Here is a 16651-nt window from a genome sequence, read left to right as displayed (position 1 = left end):
TTCCCATTCAGCCTCAACCCCACAGCACTCAAGGTAGAGGAAAAGGGAAAGAACCAAGCCCCCCGCTCTACCTCATGTGACTTGAATGGCCTTTGTACATGCCAGGCTGCTTGCTGGTAGCCGGTGCCCTCTGCTGCTCCAGGCAGCTGACCAAGTCTGGGCCCTCATTACACCTGGGCGAGGGAGCGGACTACAACCCTGCCACCCACAACTCCCTGGGCTCCCTCACCACACCAAATCAGCTGCTTATTAGCATTCTCCTTTCCTAGAAATGCTACATAGAATACTTTTACCAGGAGAGGGAGAGGGAATGATGGTTTTATGAAAACAATTGCTAGGAGAGCTGCTTCCTCCCCTGCCTCCCACCCCAAGGCCGTTCTATTGCCTAGGGTTTGCAGGTGTGTATAGCACAAGTTACCAGATAGGGCCAGAGCTATCTTAGACCCAAATCTTCATACCTTCCAAAATACCTGGAGGGAAACACATATTTCTCACACACACACACACACACACAGTGACACGTTTGGTTCTCAAAACTCAAGGAGTTTGGTTATTGTGGGTACCTAGTGGGGAGAGGCCAGGGCTGCTGCTAAGCCCCACAGTACACAGGACAGCCCTCCAGCATCATCTGTCCATATCAATAGTGCTGAGGTTATGACACTTTGTTCCAGAGAAAACTAGGAAAGGACAGATGACATTGTCACTGTGGCTATCCCAAACATCCCACATGTTTGCAGCCCCACACAAGCTCAGGACCAAAGGCAGAATTAGCCCTGGGTGTATGCCAGGTGAACAAAGTTTGAAGGGAGTACTCACCAGGTTTCGATGGTAGGGCTATAGAGGGAACATTTGGTAGTGGGACTGTTTCGGGTCCACTGATATCCAGCAAATTCTTGTCTAGCTCCTCCTGTTCTAGTTCTTCTAATTCTGCCATGAGTTCATCCTGTAAATGGAAGTAGTGAGAAGTCTGTCTTGGGAGTCCTGGCCCCTCCGACATGATGCTCAGTGAACCCCAGTTTGGAGATGGTCAAAAGGAAGTGAACTCTAGGGTTCATACTCTTCAAAACACATTTGTACCAATGAACACCACACACCGTAGCAGATATTGATGCATGTGTGTGTCTAAGGGTCCTGTGCTAGACAGAACATGCTGGGAGAAGGAGGTATCTTTTCAGACCCATTTCTTTACCTCAGTGCTGGATAGCTGAGGGAATGCTTGGGAATTCTCGATGAACTGAAGTTAGCATGATTAATCCATCTAACTTGCCAGAAACCATGAAAAGCATGGAGCTGGGAGTAAGGGTGCATGCTGATTTGCAGCTTCCTGATGGGAGCCAGAGCACAGAGCGGTTCAGTGGCGTGGAGCTGGCCTTCAGGGGCTCACATCGAACGTTTGCTAACAAGCACTTTCACTAGGGGCACTAGGGGCTGCTCTTGCATTTCAAAAACCCAAGAAGCTCAAGGTCTCAAATCACTACAGTGGCAACTGGTAGTGGCCAAGCCCTGGAAGGATCCCTCAGAGCTGTGGTGTAAGTACTCCTTCCTTGGCTTCTCCTTTACCTCACAAAGAGCTTCTGCAGGAAAATCATGCAAATGTCTCCAGGGCATGGCCACTTCTGCTGCCCCAACTCTGGGCCCAAGGCCCACCATGGGAAGGCATGGGGCCACTGCTTATTGACCTGCAGGCTCCTTTACTTGACCTGCCCTACTGTGACAGCAGCCTTCAAAATCTAGAACTTAGGGAGGTGAAGGCCAGATCCTGTCTCTATCCGAGTCTGGAGGGGTAAGAATGGATGACACTGTCTTCCCACCTGAGAGCCTTTAGTTACATATCAAGAGACAGTCTGGTTGCCACCAGTAAGGCCTATGCCATCTGTATGTATGAAGCCACTCACCTCATCAAACTCCTCTCCAAAGCCTACAGGTTTGGAAATAGCCGTGGAAATCTCTTCTGCAAGTTCCTGCTGGTCAGCAATGTCCTGCATTAACTCATCAACTTTATCGATGTCCCTTGAAATGAAACAAACAGACTGTCATATCAGTTGATTGGTCTGGGTAACAGGGTCTTCCAGGCAGTGGCAGCCCCACTCCATACAATCAGCTTCCTAGTCCTACCCCTACTATAATTCCCCCTGTGACTAATCAATTGTCATTACTATTTTATCCTCCCCTTAAAAACAAAGAATTGCAGAATCAAGCAGATGGAAGTGTCCAGAGATTATCCAGTTCAATACTCTGAGGAAATAAAACTTGGGCACCTGATCAAAGTCCCACAAAAAAATAAGTAAATGTCAGATTAGACTGTAGCATTTGTACTGTCCAAATGTAATTCTGTACAGGCATGTAAAAATCACAAAACACAGGAAAGTCACCTGAAATGCTCTTCCCCTCTGCTCAATCCACTATGGCTTCTAGGAAGCCCCAAAGGAAAGACAAATAGATAAACTTTTTAGTACAGTGTCAATCATACAAACGTACAATTTGGGAGCTGGGAATGTGGCTTAGTGGTAGAGTACTTGCCTAGTATGTATGAAGCCCTGGGTTCGATTCCTCAGTACCACATAAACAGAAAAAAGCAGAAGTGGTGCTGTGACTCAAGTGGTAGAGAGCTAGCCTTAAGCAACAGAATCTCAGGGACAGTACCCAGGCCTTGAGTTCAAGCCCCAGGCCTGGCAAAAAAACAAAAAACATAGAATTTGCTCACCATAATCTGCACACCATGCATAATCTGCAAACCACGCATGGGATTTACTGTGCTCTGTGCTAGGGGTCTGGGAAGAGACATAAATGAAGCAGACGCAGCCCTTGTCCACACAATTCAGCCCAATGAATATCCACCCTCAGACAGACCTCCCTATGTGAAGACGCTCTTCCTGCAAGCTCAATTTTCTACAGCAGGAAGCAACTTTTCTGTAATTATTTTATACAGTCTGTTATAAATACTCAACCCTGCTTAATGGTAAATTAAGGGCATGACTGTGGAAGGCCAACAGGCTGCATTTTTGCCAACCCCTGTTCTATAGCACAGCCTTGGTAACTAAAAAAGAAGCAAGATGGGCTCTAGGCACCCCTAAATACAGGTTACTAATTTAAGAACTAAGCCAAACAAAAAATTTGTTTATGGGAAAGTGCTCATTTACAGCTCAGTTACTTGGCCATGAATTCCCATCGTAACCAGTATTGTTATGTAGCTCTAAGGCCACTAACATAAGAAGCAGCCACATAGAGGAAGGAGAAGGCTAAGGGCAAAGGCATAGCCAATAGGACAGCCACAACCAGAGAGCAAAGACAGTGGCAGAAACTTCCATCAAAAACAAATACAGGGGCTGGAAAGGTGGCTCAGTGGTAGAGCACTTGCCTTGCATGCCTGAGGCCCTGGGTTCCATTCCTCAGCACCACATAAGCAAAAAGAAAAAAGCCGGAAATAGTGCTGTGGCTCAAGTGGTAGAGCGCTAGTCTTGAGCTGAAGAGCTGAGGGACAGTGCCCAGGCCCAGAGTTCAGGCCCCGCAACCAGACCCAAAAAAAAAACCAAAAAACAAAATTAAAAAAAAAAACCAAAGCTGGGTACCAGTAGCTCATACCTATAATCCTAGCTTCTCAGGAGGCTGAGATCTGAGGATCACAGTTCAAAGCCAGCCCAGATGAAAGTCCATGAGACTCTCATCTCCAATAAACCGGAAGTGGCACTGTGTGCTCAAGTGGTAGAGCACTAGCCTTGAGCTGAAGAGCTCAGAGACAGTGCCCAGGCCTAGAGTTCAAGCTCCAACAACTGACAAAAATAAAAATACAACGGGCTGGGAATGTGGCTTTGTGGTAGAGTACTTGCCTAGCATGCATGAAGCCCTGGGTGGATTTGATTCCTCAGTATCACATAAACAGAAAAGGCCAGAAATGGTGCTGTGATTCAAGTGGTAGAGCACTAGCTGTGAGCACAGACAGGTTCAGGCAGAGCGAGGCCTTGATTTCAAGCCCCAAGACCAGCAATAAATAAATAAACAAACAAATAAATAAATAAATCACACTGGTAGCTGTATCCCAGTACTCCGAAGGCTGAGGCAGGAGGACTGTGATTTCAAGGCCAGCCTGAGCTCTCTATATATAGTAAGACCCAGTGTCAAAAACCAAAACTTGCTGGGCACTGGTGGCTCATGCCTGTAATCCTAGCTATTTAGGAGGCTGAAATCTGAGGATCTCAGTTCAAAGCCAGACTCTGAGCCTCTTATCTCCAATTAACCACCAGAAAACCGAAGTGGCATTGTGGCTCAAAGTGATAAGAGTGCTAAGCCTTGAGCAAAAGAGATCAGAGACGGTGCCCAGGCCCTGAGTTCAAGCCCTATGGCCAAAAACAAACAAACAAAAAAAAACTAAAAAAAAAAAAGCTCCAGAGCCCTAGGATACAGTGTACACACGGGGGCCTGGCAGCATCAGGAAAGTTGAGGCCGTAGATTCTATAAACCTAGTCCTACCCTCACTCACAGTAAGCAAGGAAAATCAGCTCCTCTCTCTGGAACACAGGTCTCTATTACCAGAGGCCTGAGTGAGAAGACCTTCTACTGACTTTCCCAACTTGAAACTATGCCTATCACAATAACCTGGAATCAGGCAAAAGGTATTTTTCATCCCTGAAATCTGCTTGGAAACAAAGGCAGCAGGTACATTATCCAATTTAAACAGAGTTCCAAGAAAGAAGATAAATTAGAAGAAAGGTACAAAGGACCTGCCCAGGCCACGCTGAGCACGCCTTCCCCTTCCGTGCCAGCAATAATACATACATGTTGTCATGGGCAGCCTTCATGGCCTTAGCAGCGTAGCCCATGTTCTTGAGCACCTCGGTGTTGGTGTTGGCATTTTCCAGGGCCTCACGCTGGAACTCAATGGTTGAAAGGGTGCCATCAATCTGCGCCAGCTGTTTCTCATACCTCTTCTTGCGCTTCAGCGCCTGAAGGGCAGCTGTGGAGGAACAAAAGAGTTTCAGCAAACCCAGACGCAGGGCAATGTCCTAGTAGTCATTGAGCCCCCGGGCCTCCCCACAACCCCCAGCCCCGTACCCATGTTGCTTCCACTACCATAGGAAGTTAATGATCTTCTATACAATAATACACCCCATTTTCTAAGATATACAAAATTTGCATATCTCAAAATGTAGCCAGAAAGCAAGCACACAATTTGACTCTGGTAACCAATCCCCCCTCCTCCAAATTAAAGCAGGAGTCACCCAGAGAAAGAATGTACTCTGAGGTCCAACTATAGCTCATAGACATAGGTAAGCTACTTAAGATTCCCAGACAGGTTCATTGTAAGAAAGGAATGAGATAATGTACAGAAACACGTGGCACATTAAGCAAAATAGACACCCAAAGCACTACGGAAGCTCTAAGTACTACAGTTGCATCATTAAAGTGCCATTTGTTGTAGAGTAAATAGGAGAAGCAGTTGCCCAGGTCATCTGCTGGTAAGTGTTCTAGTCTGTATAACCTCAGCCTCTCCTTTCCCCACAAGAGGCTCAGAATGACAGTACATGACCCCAGGATAGTTCTCCAGGAACACTGAGATGACAGACTGGACTTGCTCTTGAGTATCCTGAGTGCAATTTTCTTATTAAATGGATTTTATATAGTCAACAACATGCTTCTTTTTCTCTAATACATCTTCAGTTGGCAGCCACTCCTTGTATGCCAATCCAAAGTTTTTCTGATGTCCATCTCTATCTCTAAATTCCCTAAGCAAGAAATTATCTGGAACTAGGTATGTACTAGAGCTGGGCATGAGAGGCTTACACCTATACTCCTAGCTACTCAGGAGGCTTGAGACTCTTATCTCAATTGGCCAGCAAAAAAAAAGCCTGAAGTGGAGCTGTGGCTCAAGTGGTAGAGCGCCAGCTTTGAGTGAAAAAGCCAAATGAAAGCACAAGACCCTAAGTTTAAGAGCCTCAGGGAGGGGGAGGGAGATGGGGAGGAGGAAGAGGAGGAGGAAAAGGAAAAGAAAGAGGAGCGGAGGAGAAGGCACACAACAAGAAAAAGAAAAGTTATCTGGAAGCAAATACTCAGATACCTCAAGGAGGTAGCAAGAGACCCATAAATGAAATAATAATTACATTATTCATCTTTCCAGATCAACATGCAGTACAATTATGGGTACAAAATAGCAGTGCTTTAAGTTGAATTCCTAACTCCATTGGTTCTTTTCTCTTTTCTTTTGAACTCATGTCCCTGAACATTTTTGCTCAAGTCTGGTGCCCTACCACTTGAGCCATAGCCCCAATTCTGGCTTTTCTGGTGGCGAATTGGAGATAAGAGTCTCACTCACTTATCTGTCAGGGCTGACTCTGAACTGCGATCCTCAGATCTCAGCAGCCTTCATAGCTAGGATTTCAGGCATGAGTCACTGGCTCCAACTTCAACTATATGTTTGACAACTGCCTGCTTCTATATGTAGCCAAAGTCTAAAGGGCCAAACCCAATGTTTACATAAATGCATACTGGTTTGTAATGTTTTGCCTATTTCCCCCCAACATTCCTGTTTGTATTACAAAATTGGCTGAGTTAACGAGCAGCTAATCCAAATATCCAAAGAGGCACCTGAAATAAATACCTTTCCTGCCAAGGAACTCCCAGTGTCATTTGTAAACACAACAGCTTTAATAATGGAACTCTAACCCAGGCTGGTAGAAGTTTAAGAGGTTGCTTTTGGATGGGAAAAAACAGGCTTTGGAATCTCCATATTTAATTATGCCTTTGCCAGTTCCAAGAGAGTAATTACAGCAGCAATTACAGAATCTAATAACCAGCTTTATTGGCTCTGAAAGCTGAAGCAAAAACAACACCAACCATGTTGAAACAAACATTGCTCTCCAGACAGTTGCTTCATTAGACCCTCCCACAGCTACTGGGAAGAAAGCTACGGAAGAGCTACCCGAAGAAGCGGAGACCACAGAGAAGATACTCAGGTTTGGAGACCCCTTTAGCAAGGCATCTACTAGTGAGAACAGAAACCATCTTCACAGAACATGCCACTTTAACACAACACAGAGGAGGCGCCTTTGTCCTAGACAGAAGTCAACTGGACTTCTCTCTGAGGAGGCACTGGGGATGAAGGCAAGTCTGCCTGCCTTCCTGAAATCTGTTCCATATTCAGTACGGGTGAAGACCAGCCCAGAGCCACACAACAGATGCTAAGTAGTGACTGTACACTCCCCCCCTACTAACAAAGAGAGATGGTGTGGCAAGAAGGGCCCTGAACCTGCTCTCACTAATGGGAATGCTGCCTGCGGTCCTTTCAAAAACCAAGACCCATACTTGGTCACCACCTGGCAGAAGGCTCAGATCTGAGGGGAAGCAACAAGCATTTGCTTCACACTCTCAACTTGAATGACACAGTGAGCACAGACACACTAAAGAGGACACTTCCACACAAGTGCAACCCTGGGCCTCCAGCCAAAGTGAGAATCTGAGGGACCCCAATTCACCTCCCACCATGGCTCAGATGCTCCCGACTCATCCTGCCCATGAATCAACCTCAGATGTTTAGGAAGCCCCTATCCAGGAGAACCATATCTGGCTTTCCTGACACCAGCCACTTTGCCGAAAGTGTGCTGGGGGGTGGGGGTCATCTGTCCTCTGCCCTGTGCATGCAAACAAGAGGCCTACAGCCAAAATTCACAGTTTACCAATGTCAAAGAAGCTCATCGTTCTGTAGGGACAGGAGCAACCATTGTTGCACCATGTAGCATCAGTGATCTCACCAAACCGTAACCAGTTAAAAGTTAAAGCGCTGGTCGCTGGTGGCTCAAGCCTGTAATCACAGGTACTCAGGAGACTGATATCTGAGGATTCCAGTTGAAAGCCAGACCAGGCAGAAAAGTCCATGAGACTCTTATCTCCAATAAACTACTCAGAAAAAGCTGGAAGTAGCACTATGGCTCAAGTGGTAGAGTGGGTTGGCCTTGAGTAAAAGCTCAGGGACAGCATCCAGGCCTTATTTCAAGCTCAGGACATCTGATCATACAAAATAATATTTATTGAAATGAAACAGTAGGTTTTTTTCCTTTTTTGCTATTTTTGTTTCCTTTTTGTTCTGTTTGTTCACAGAAGAACAAAGGGAACAAATGCAGCAATGGTACTCACAGGACACTATGTTGAAAATGAACTATACAGGGGCTAGGCAGGTGGCTCAGTGGTAGAGTGCTTGTCTTACATGCACGAGGCCCTGCGTTCGATTCCTTAGCACCACATAAAAACAGAAAAAGGCAGAAGTGGCTCTGTGGCTCAAACGGTAGAGTGCTAGCCTTGAGCTGAAGAGCTGAGGGACAGAGCCCAGGCCCAGAGTTCAGGCCCCATGACTGACAAAAGAAAAGAAAAGAAAAGAAAAGAAAGAAAGAAAGAAAGAAAGGAAAGAAAGAAAATGAACTATACAATTGTGGGTGACGATGGGAGGGGAAAACTAGGAGAAAGCAGGGAAGGGGTAACATTGTCCAAAAAAAAAAAGTACTTTTTATCTGACTCATGTAATTGAAACCCCTTTGTATATCACCTTTATAATAACAATTTTTTATTTATTTTTTGTCGGTCGTGGGGCTTGAACTCTGGGCCTGGGCGCTGTCCCTCAGCTCTTCAGCTCAAAGCGAGCGCTCTACCACTTGAGCTACAGCGCCACTTCCGGTTTTCTGGTGGTTTATTGGAGATTGGAGTCTCACGGTCTCTCCTGCGTGGGCTGGCTTTGAACCGCGATCCTCAGATCTCAGCCTCCTGAGTAGCTAGGATTACAGGCGTGAGCCACCAGCGCCCGGCATAATAACAATTTTTTAAAAAAAAGTTTTAAGTTAAAATCTAGCTGGGTGCCAGTGGCTCTGATCCTAGATACTCAGGAGGCTGAGATCTGAGGATTACAGTTGAGCCTATACAACTTTTTATTTCCAAAGAACCACAAAAAAAGCCAGAAGTAGAGGTGTGGCTCAACTGATACAAAGCTAGCCTTGAGGAAAAAAGCTTAGGGACAGCGTCCAGACCCCTGAGTTTAAGCCAGAACTGGCATGAAAATTTTAAAAAAACAAAAAGTTAAAATCTTGCTGGTTCATGCCTGCCATATTTCAGCTGCAAAGGAGGCTGAGGGTGGGAGATCTTGGTTTCAGGCCCGTATGGAAAAAAGAGTTGGTAAAATCCCATCTGGACAGGAAAAAGAAAAGAAAAAAAAAAACTGGGCATGGAGGGTGCCTAGTAAGTATGCCTGTCATCCCAGCTACTGAAGGAAGTATAAAATAGGAGGATGGAGGTCTAGGCTTGCCTGGACAAAAAGTGAAATTCTATCTCATAAATAGCTAAAGCAAAAAGGGCTAGAAGGATAGTTCAAACAGTAAAGCTCCTTAACAAGCTCAAAGCCCTGAGTTTAAACCTCAAAACAGAAAAAAAAAAGGAAAGAAAGAGAAAAAGACAGGAAGGAGGAAGGACAGACAGATGAGTTATAATCTTGACATCAAAACAGAGAGGGCTGAGCCCAGCGCTGATGGCTCACGCCTGTAATCCTAGCTACTCAGGAGGCTGAGATCTGAGGATCATGGTTCAAAGCCAGCCCTGGCAGGAAAGTCTGTGAAACTCTTATCTCCAATAAACCACCAGAAAACTGGAAGTGGTGCTATGGCTCAAGTAGTAGAGTGCTCCCTTTGAAGAGTTCAGCCCCACAACCAACAACAAACAAACAAACAAACAAAAACAGAAGGCTGGAAGGCTCTTGGAAGTATTACATCCAACTCAGGTTGGTCATTAGTGGATCACTAAGAAAAATGATGCCCATAGAAGGGGCCATAGATTCCTCTCCGGGGGGACCTTCCTGGAATGGAGAATCTCTCGCTACTTTCTTTCATAGCTTTTTCTCACTTTCAAATAAACTTATTAGGAGGAGGAAAAGAAGAAAAATGGGAGAAGGAAGAGGGGCCATGGGCTACCAAGACCCTGCCTACAGTGAATCAGAGGAAGAATCAAGACTTTTAAAGCTCAGGTCTCCAGTCCAGTGCTTTTCCAGCAGCTGGACTGAGTTACCATTAAGGTTGCTAGAAACATATCATGGCTCCCCCTGCTGTAGGAAAAACTGTTTGCCTAATGCTTTCTCACCTATTTTCCAACTCTGCCCTTGGCAACCTTCAACAGCTCAGGTTGCACATGAACTGGAAAGCGGTATAACTTTCTCTCCTAAGTCCTAGTTAGAAGAAAAAGAATGAAGATTGGAAAGAGGTGCTTGTGGGCCTGGATCAAAACTATTTTCTCCAAATGGGTGCTGCTAATCCTGCCTTGAAGTTTCAAAAGATGGGGATAGGTTGGAGCTGTCATTTCTCTACCCTGTATGAAGGTTACAGGAACAACATGGGTCCTCAGAAACCTCCAAACTTCATTTCCCATACTGAGGCTGTTTTGTGTGTCAGGCTCACCTGGAGAACAGAAGGCCTTATTCTTGTAATGCTGTCCCTGACACTGCTGTATTTATTCCCACACAGCCAGGCTGCTCAGGCTAGAAGCGCAAACACCTTTCTCAGAGAACCCTCCTCCTCTGTGATGTGTCTCCCTGTTCCCCTAATTTGTTCTCCAAGGCCTGGAGCTAATGCACTCCATTTAGAGAAGGCAAAATAAGTACTTGTTTTTGAACAGGAAATTGGAGTCTGAAACCTTGCTTACTTCATCAGCAAACACACAGGGAGTATAGTACTCACTGCAAAAAAAATTCCTAGAAAGGAAGAAAGACGACCCTTATCTGTCTAACAGGGACAAAAATGAAAGAAACCCCACAATTAACCAGAACAGTCCCAGAAACATTTCAGAAGCACATACAGAGCATGCTCTGTACAAAGCCTCATGTGACGAACACCTGCGTGGCCAAGCAAACTTGGAAAATGCTGGCTCACCTTATGTTACCAAGGTGATCTAGGGTGTCCAGCTGTCCAGCTTCAACTTACAGCTCCACAATCAAGTCACCCTACGCCACTTACTTCTTCACTTAACTAGTGCCCATGATAATAACCCCCATGTCATCAGGGTTCTGTGCAGACTGGAATGAGTTATGTGTGTGTTATGTGTAGCACATTGTCTACCATGTAGTAAGTGCTCAGAAAAAGTCTGTTACTGATAGTTGAGCATGGTGGTATACATCTGCAAATCCCAGCTACCAGGGAGGTGGAGGCAGCTGGATTAGACAAAGGTTGCAAGACCTGTCCCCAAAACAAACTTTTGTCTAGGGGCATAGCTCAAGTGGTACAGTGCTTACTTACCTGGCATGGGGCAAGCCTCCCGTCAACCCTCAGTGCCGGAAAAGAAAAAAATAAATAAGTCTATGGCTACTATCTGTAACTGCAGGACTGACTTGTTTTCCTCTGGGCCGTGGCTTAAGTCTACCAGCACTGGGATGCAGAGAAAGGAGCATGAGTCTTGGTGTCAGGAAACTGGGTCAGAATCTTGGCCCAAAGCTGGGTATGTGTCAGGTAAGTAATCTTGCCTCTCTGAATGTGGTTCAGCAGGTGCAAATGGGAGTGACAGCAGTAGCCCCTGAGACATGAGGAAGATAACCTGTGAAAATACATGGTGAATGTGGTTTTTCTTCATCTGGCCTCTTGTGTCCAACATGATTTGGCTATCTGAGGATCTCCACTTTCTTGTCCCTGTCTTGCCCTCTCCCCGTGTGTTAAGCAAGCATGAGTGGCAGGCAGTACAGTGGGGGAAAAAAAGTTGCCGGGAAGATGTTCCAAGATCCCCAGTGAACTCCAGACACCTCAAACAGGACCTGGGATAAAGTTCAACTTACAAATTAGGCACAGCAGGGCTGGGAAGGTGGCTCAGTGGTAGAAGACTTGTCTTGCATGCCTGAGGCCCTGGGTTCAATTGCTCAGCACCACATAAGCAAAAAGAAAAAAGCCGGCAGTGGCGCTGTGGCTCAAGTGGTAGAGCGCTAGCCTTGAGCTGAAGAGCTGAGGGACAGCGCCCAGGCCCAGAGTTCAGGCCCCATGACCTGACCCCCCCCCCAAAAAAAACAACAAATTAGGCACAGCAAAAGACTGAGAATAATAAAGCAGAACAATTATAACATATAAGTTATTTAAAATTTATGAATTATTTCTTTCTGGAATTTTCCACCTATCATTTTCATGCAGGCCACAGATGATCCCATGGGTAATTAACAGTACAAAAGTGAGACAACAGATAAAGTGAGCCTCTTGTATGTGACAGCAGCTAACACTGATGAGGGCCTCTGGGGTACCAGGAACCATGACTGACACTTTACTTGCTCCATCTCAATGCTGCCATTGGTGGACACTATTATCATCCTACTTGACAGATTAGGATCTTAGAAGAGTCTGTCACCTGCTCAACTCCTTGTTAGACAATGGCAGCCTGGGATTAAAGCCCAGGCTGCCTGTCTGCAAAGGGCACATGTTTTCTTTGAGGACGAACATCATCCTGCCTAAGCAAACAGATGGCCTCCTTTGCCTAAGCCTGGCCCCCTGATGGCCTCCCCCCACACCCCAGTTTCTACAAGCCAGCAGGCTGGCTCCAAGGGCACCCAGACATTGCTCAATCTGTCTAGAAACTCTAACTGACATTGCATGAGGGCGAGTGTTGTAAAAGCCTCTGACTGGACAAAAATTTTCTTCCCAGTGGATTTACATTTGGTAAAAATCCAACCATGTGACCATCTTCTGCAGCTAGGTTGATGAATACAAAGCTGAGGAGGCCACAGTGAGGTTCATTCTCCTTCCCTGAGCCGATCTCATGTCTCCCCTACACCAGAGCTCTTCAAGGACAGAGCCACCTCTGTGTGTCACTAATGGCACTCAACACAGCACAGGAGAAGGGCAGGTACCCCAGTTATGTCTGCATCTGTAAGTACTCTCTATCCTCTCACCCCAAAATGGACTCTAGATCTTTGTTCAGGATCTAAAATGACCTTTTTTTATATTCTAGAAAAGCTAAGGCCCTTGGGTAAGAAGTTGGTAAGGTTTCTCAAACTTCTGTCACGTGCCCACATTTCTTTGTGTGTCAACCCTCTGTGGGAATGGGGGGGAGGGAGGGCTTTTATCAGGTACAGTAAGCTCAGGACCTCCTCTGTAACTACAGCTGGAGGTAGGCGACAGAGATGGAGAATACACAGTGGACTGTTCAGACTACCCAGCAGGAGAGGTACAGCTCATAGAAAGCCGAGAAAAGTCCGTTAAGGGCAGTCAGGCTCAACGAAGGGAACCATGCATAGGCCAAGGTGGCTGCTACTTCCTGCTCCCAAAAGGGCAGCTAATGGCTTCCTCCTGTGGCAGTGGGACAGCAGGGTTCCAGGGCAGGAAGTGGGAGGTGGGGTCTTTTGTGGTTGTCTTCTCCAGGCTGAAGATGGAGGCCAGGCCTCAGGCATGCCAGGCAAGCTCCCCAGAACCAAATCCCCAGCCCTAACAGGAAGTTTACTTCCCCAACCCAACAGGCAGTGAGGAAGCAGCTCTTAGTGACAAGGATAACTCATAGTGGCATGGGGAACTAGGATCCAGGGAAGAAAGTGACATGCTCCTGGTGATGGAGGGCCACAGTTGGAGAGCCTGTGTTCTGAAATCCAAGGCTGAGGTCCATTTCTGTGCACCAGCCAGGCTGTATCCATCTAAACTGCTTTCAGAAAACAGTATCTATATAGCCCACAGATGTCTTAACATGTATACTGGAATGTTTTGTATTCCACACACAAGTCTAGATTTCAGGATTCTTCTGCAAATGTAACACAACGTTCCTGGCAACAATCACTGGAGCTGAGTAGCAGTCATCCCTTTATGGCTATATAACCCACTCTACCCTTGAATTCACAATCCTCCTGCCCCAGCCTCCCAAAAGCTGGGATTACAAATATCCTTCGTCCCTTTAGAAGGGGTGCATACTTTCTAACCCATCTCAGAGCCCATGGATGCTAGGGGACCAGGCCCTATAACTAGCATTAGTCTCGTCTTTCTAGTAACTAATTGCCTCTAGGCAGTTAAGGTTATGTCCAGCTGAAATTGAGGAAACTAAAGCCCCAGTTAACAACCTGATCAAGGTCACAGAAGTACTGAAATGAATGCAGAAGAATTCAAGCCACATCTCCTCCCACTACTCCTGAGGACCTGTGTCTATACACATCTCAACATAAGTTCCTATCATACTGTATTGGAACTGTATCCCCTCCTGACATTTTACTAGTAACAAAAATGCTATGTACAGTCCCAAAGCAGAAGCAGCTGACAGGACGGGCGATGGGAAAAGCAAACACAGGACACTACAGGAAGAAGGAAACCCTACCTATGGAGTTGTCCCATGGCTAAGAATGGAACACTAGTAGTTCATGCCTATAATTCTAGCTACTTAGGAAGCTGAAACCTGAAAGATCAAGGTCAGCCTTGTGCCAGCCTGGGCTCAAACGTCTATGAGACTCTATCTCCAGTGAATGAGCAAAATGCCAGACCGAGGGCATGGCTCAAGTGGTAGAGCACCAACTGTGAGCAAAAAAGCTGAGCAAGAGTACAAGGCCCTGAGTTCAAGTCTTGGTACCTTCTCCACACACCAAAAAGAATGGTTAAGAAATGGCTTGGTGCAGGGCACACAGGTGGCTCATGCCCTGTAATCCTTGTGAGTCAGGAGGCTTAGATCTGAGGATTGCAGTGCAGAGCCAGCTTGGACAGGAAAGTCCACAAGCCTCTACCAAAAAGATATAGCTCAGCGACAGCACCCAGTCTCCAAGTTCAAGCCCCAGGACAGGCACAAAAAAATAAGAGAAAGAAAGAAAAGAAATGGCTTGGAGGGCCATATGTGAGGCAGGAAGGGCAAAGATAAAACCAAGAAGAGAAACTCAAGAACAGACTTGCATGTTTTGTTAAGTATCTGCTGGACTTTATCCCAGGGCTAGTGGGAAGATATGGCAAGATTCAAAACAGAACAAAAACATGAGCAGACTTATAGTCAGAAGGTCCCTCTTGGATGGCTAGAGCCTTAACTGAAGGCAGGGAAGAATGGCTGGCCAGGAGAGAACGAACTTAAAGGCACAGAGAGTGAAGCCTCTGTGGGCAAATGTGCAAGGTGAGGAAACGGAGGGGGAGTAAGGATTGACTTTCGAGTTCTAACTGGGAAGAGCCAAGTAACACAGATATTTCTGCTTCCTTTTATTTTTTTTGGGTCCAGTCATGGGGCCTGAACTCTGGGCCTGGGCACTGTCCCTCAGCTCTTCAGCTCAAGGCTAGCACTCTACCACTTAAGCCACAGCGCCACTTCCAGCTTTTTTCTTTTTGCTTATGTGGTGCTGAGGCACTGAACCCAGGGCCTCATGCATGCAAGGCAAGCGCTCTACCACTGAGCCACCTTCCCAGCCCATGTACAGATATTTCTGAAAGAGACTTGTGACTCAGGTTAGAGAAGTTGAGGCTGGGAGGGAGAAATCATTTTCCAGACATTTTTGTGGGCTGTGAGCTTCAAAATTCAAATTAGCATCTGAAATCTGAATTTATTTTTGTGTGTAACTTTTTAATGAGATCTGAATGTATATTCTCTCCCTCCTTCCCTCTCTCTCTGTGACTCCCCCCCTTCCTCCCCCACCCCCCTCCAGTTTTTGGCTTGAACTCTGGGCCTGGGCTCTGTTCCTAAACTTTTTTTTTTTTAATCTTGATTTTATTGTCAAGGTGCTGTACAGAGGGGTTACAGTCACATAAGTAAAGTAGCAGGTACTTTTCTTGTCTAACTTATAACCCCCTCCCTCATTTTTCTACCTCTTCCCATTCCTAAACTTCTTTTGCTCAAGGCTAGCACTCTACCACTTGAGCCATAGTGTCACTCCTGGCTTTTTCTGAGTAGTTTAATGGAGATAAGAATTTCACAGCCTTTCCTGCCCAGGCTGGCTTCCAACTGTGATCCTCAGATTTCAGCCTCTTGAGTAGCTAGGATTACAGGTGCAAGCCTGTAGTTACAGGCAACTATATTAAAGCCATAACCAACATGGTGCCTCACCACCAGCTCACACCTGCACCTGTAATCTCCTAGCTACTCAGAAGGCTGAGATCTGAGGATCCCAGTCAGACGGATCCGGGAGACTCTCACCTCCAATTAACCACCAGAAAACTGGAAGTGGCGCTGTGGCTCCAAGTGGTAAAGCACTAGTCTTGAGCAAAAAAGCTCAGGGACAGCACACAGGCCCTGAGTTTAACCTGCCCCCCCCCAAAAAAAAACCATAATAAAACATAACCTCCTAACAATGGTATTAGATGTGTGGACTGAACCTACCCAGCAAGAGTAAAGACAGTGACTGGTCCCTCCCCCACCCGCCAGGACTCAGGACGGATGCTCTTAGCCTAGGTGACCAGCTTCTTGGCTGGGATAAGGGAAAACGCTTGCCCTTGGCTTCCATTCCCAGGCTGGGATGCACTGTTTCTTTTCCTACTGGCTTTTCTTCCTCTGCTTCCAGCTGAATCCACGCCAACAAGGGCCCCCTTCTGCCTGAGCAAGCATCAGAGTGCCTTGGCAACTGAGATGACAACCGAGGACTAGGGGCTGGGAAAGTCTGTATAGAAGCTGGGAGAGAGAGGAATGTCAGCAGAAATATACTTCCAGAACAAGCAGAACAAGAGGGAGACGAAACCACCTTGCTCTCCTTTCAGAATAAGACATGATGAAGGAGAGGGCT

The 16651-nt window shown here is 46.3% G+C and overlaps 1 protein-coding gene across 1 annotated transcript in view; it reads right to left on the bottom strand.

The window, feature by feature from the left end:
- Chmp4b (charged multivesicular body protein 4B) overlaps positions 1 to 16651 on the bottom strand; it is a 38755-nt gene that overhangs the window by 1284 nt on the left and 20820 nt on the right. The window contains exons 2-4 of the mRNA XM_013011079.1: positions 4774 to 4951; positions 1896 to 2010; positions 817 to 943 (exon numbers count right to left, since the gene is read on the bottom strand). Of these exons, the coding sequence (XP_012866533.1) occupies positions 817 to 943; positions 1896 to 2010; positions 4774 to 4951 (420 nt within the window). The remainder of the gene's footprint in view (positions 1 to 816; positions 944 to 1895; positions 2011 to 4773; positions 4952 to 16651) is intronic.

This window comes from Dipodomys ordii, unplaced genomic scaffold (assembly GCF_000151885.1).
Source record: "Dipodomys ordii isolate 6190 unplaced genomic scaffold, Dord_2.0 Scaffold13, whole genome shotgun sequence".
Classification (NCBI taxonomy): domain Eukaryota; kingdom Metazoa; phylum Chordata; class Mammalia; order Rodentia; family Heteromyidae; genus Dipodomys; species Dipodomys ordii.
Note: the sequence above shows the minus strand (reverse complement) of the source record. Positions and strands in the feature narration are given on the sequence as shown.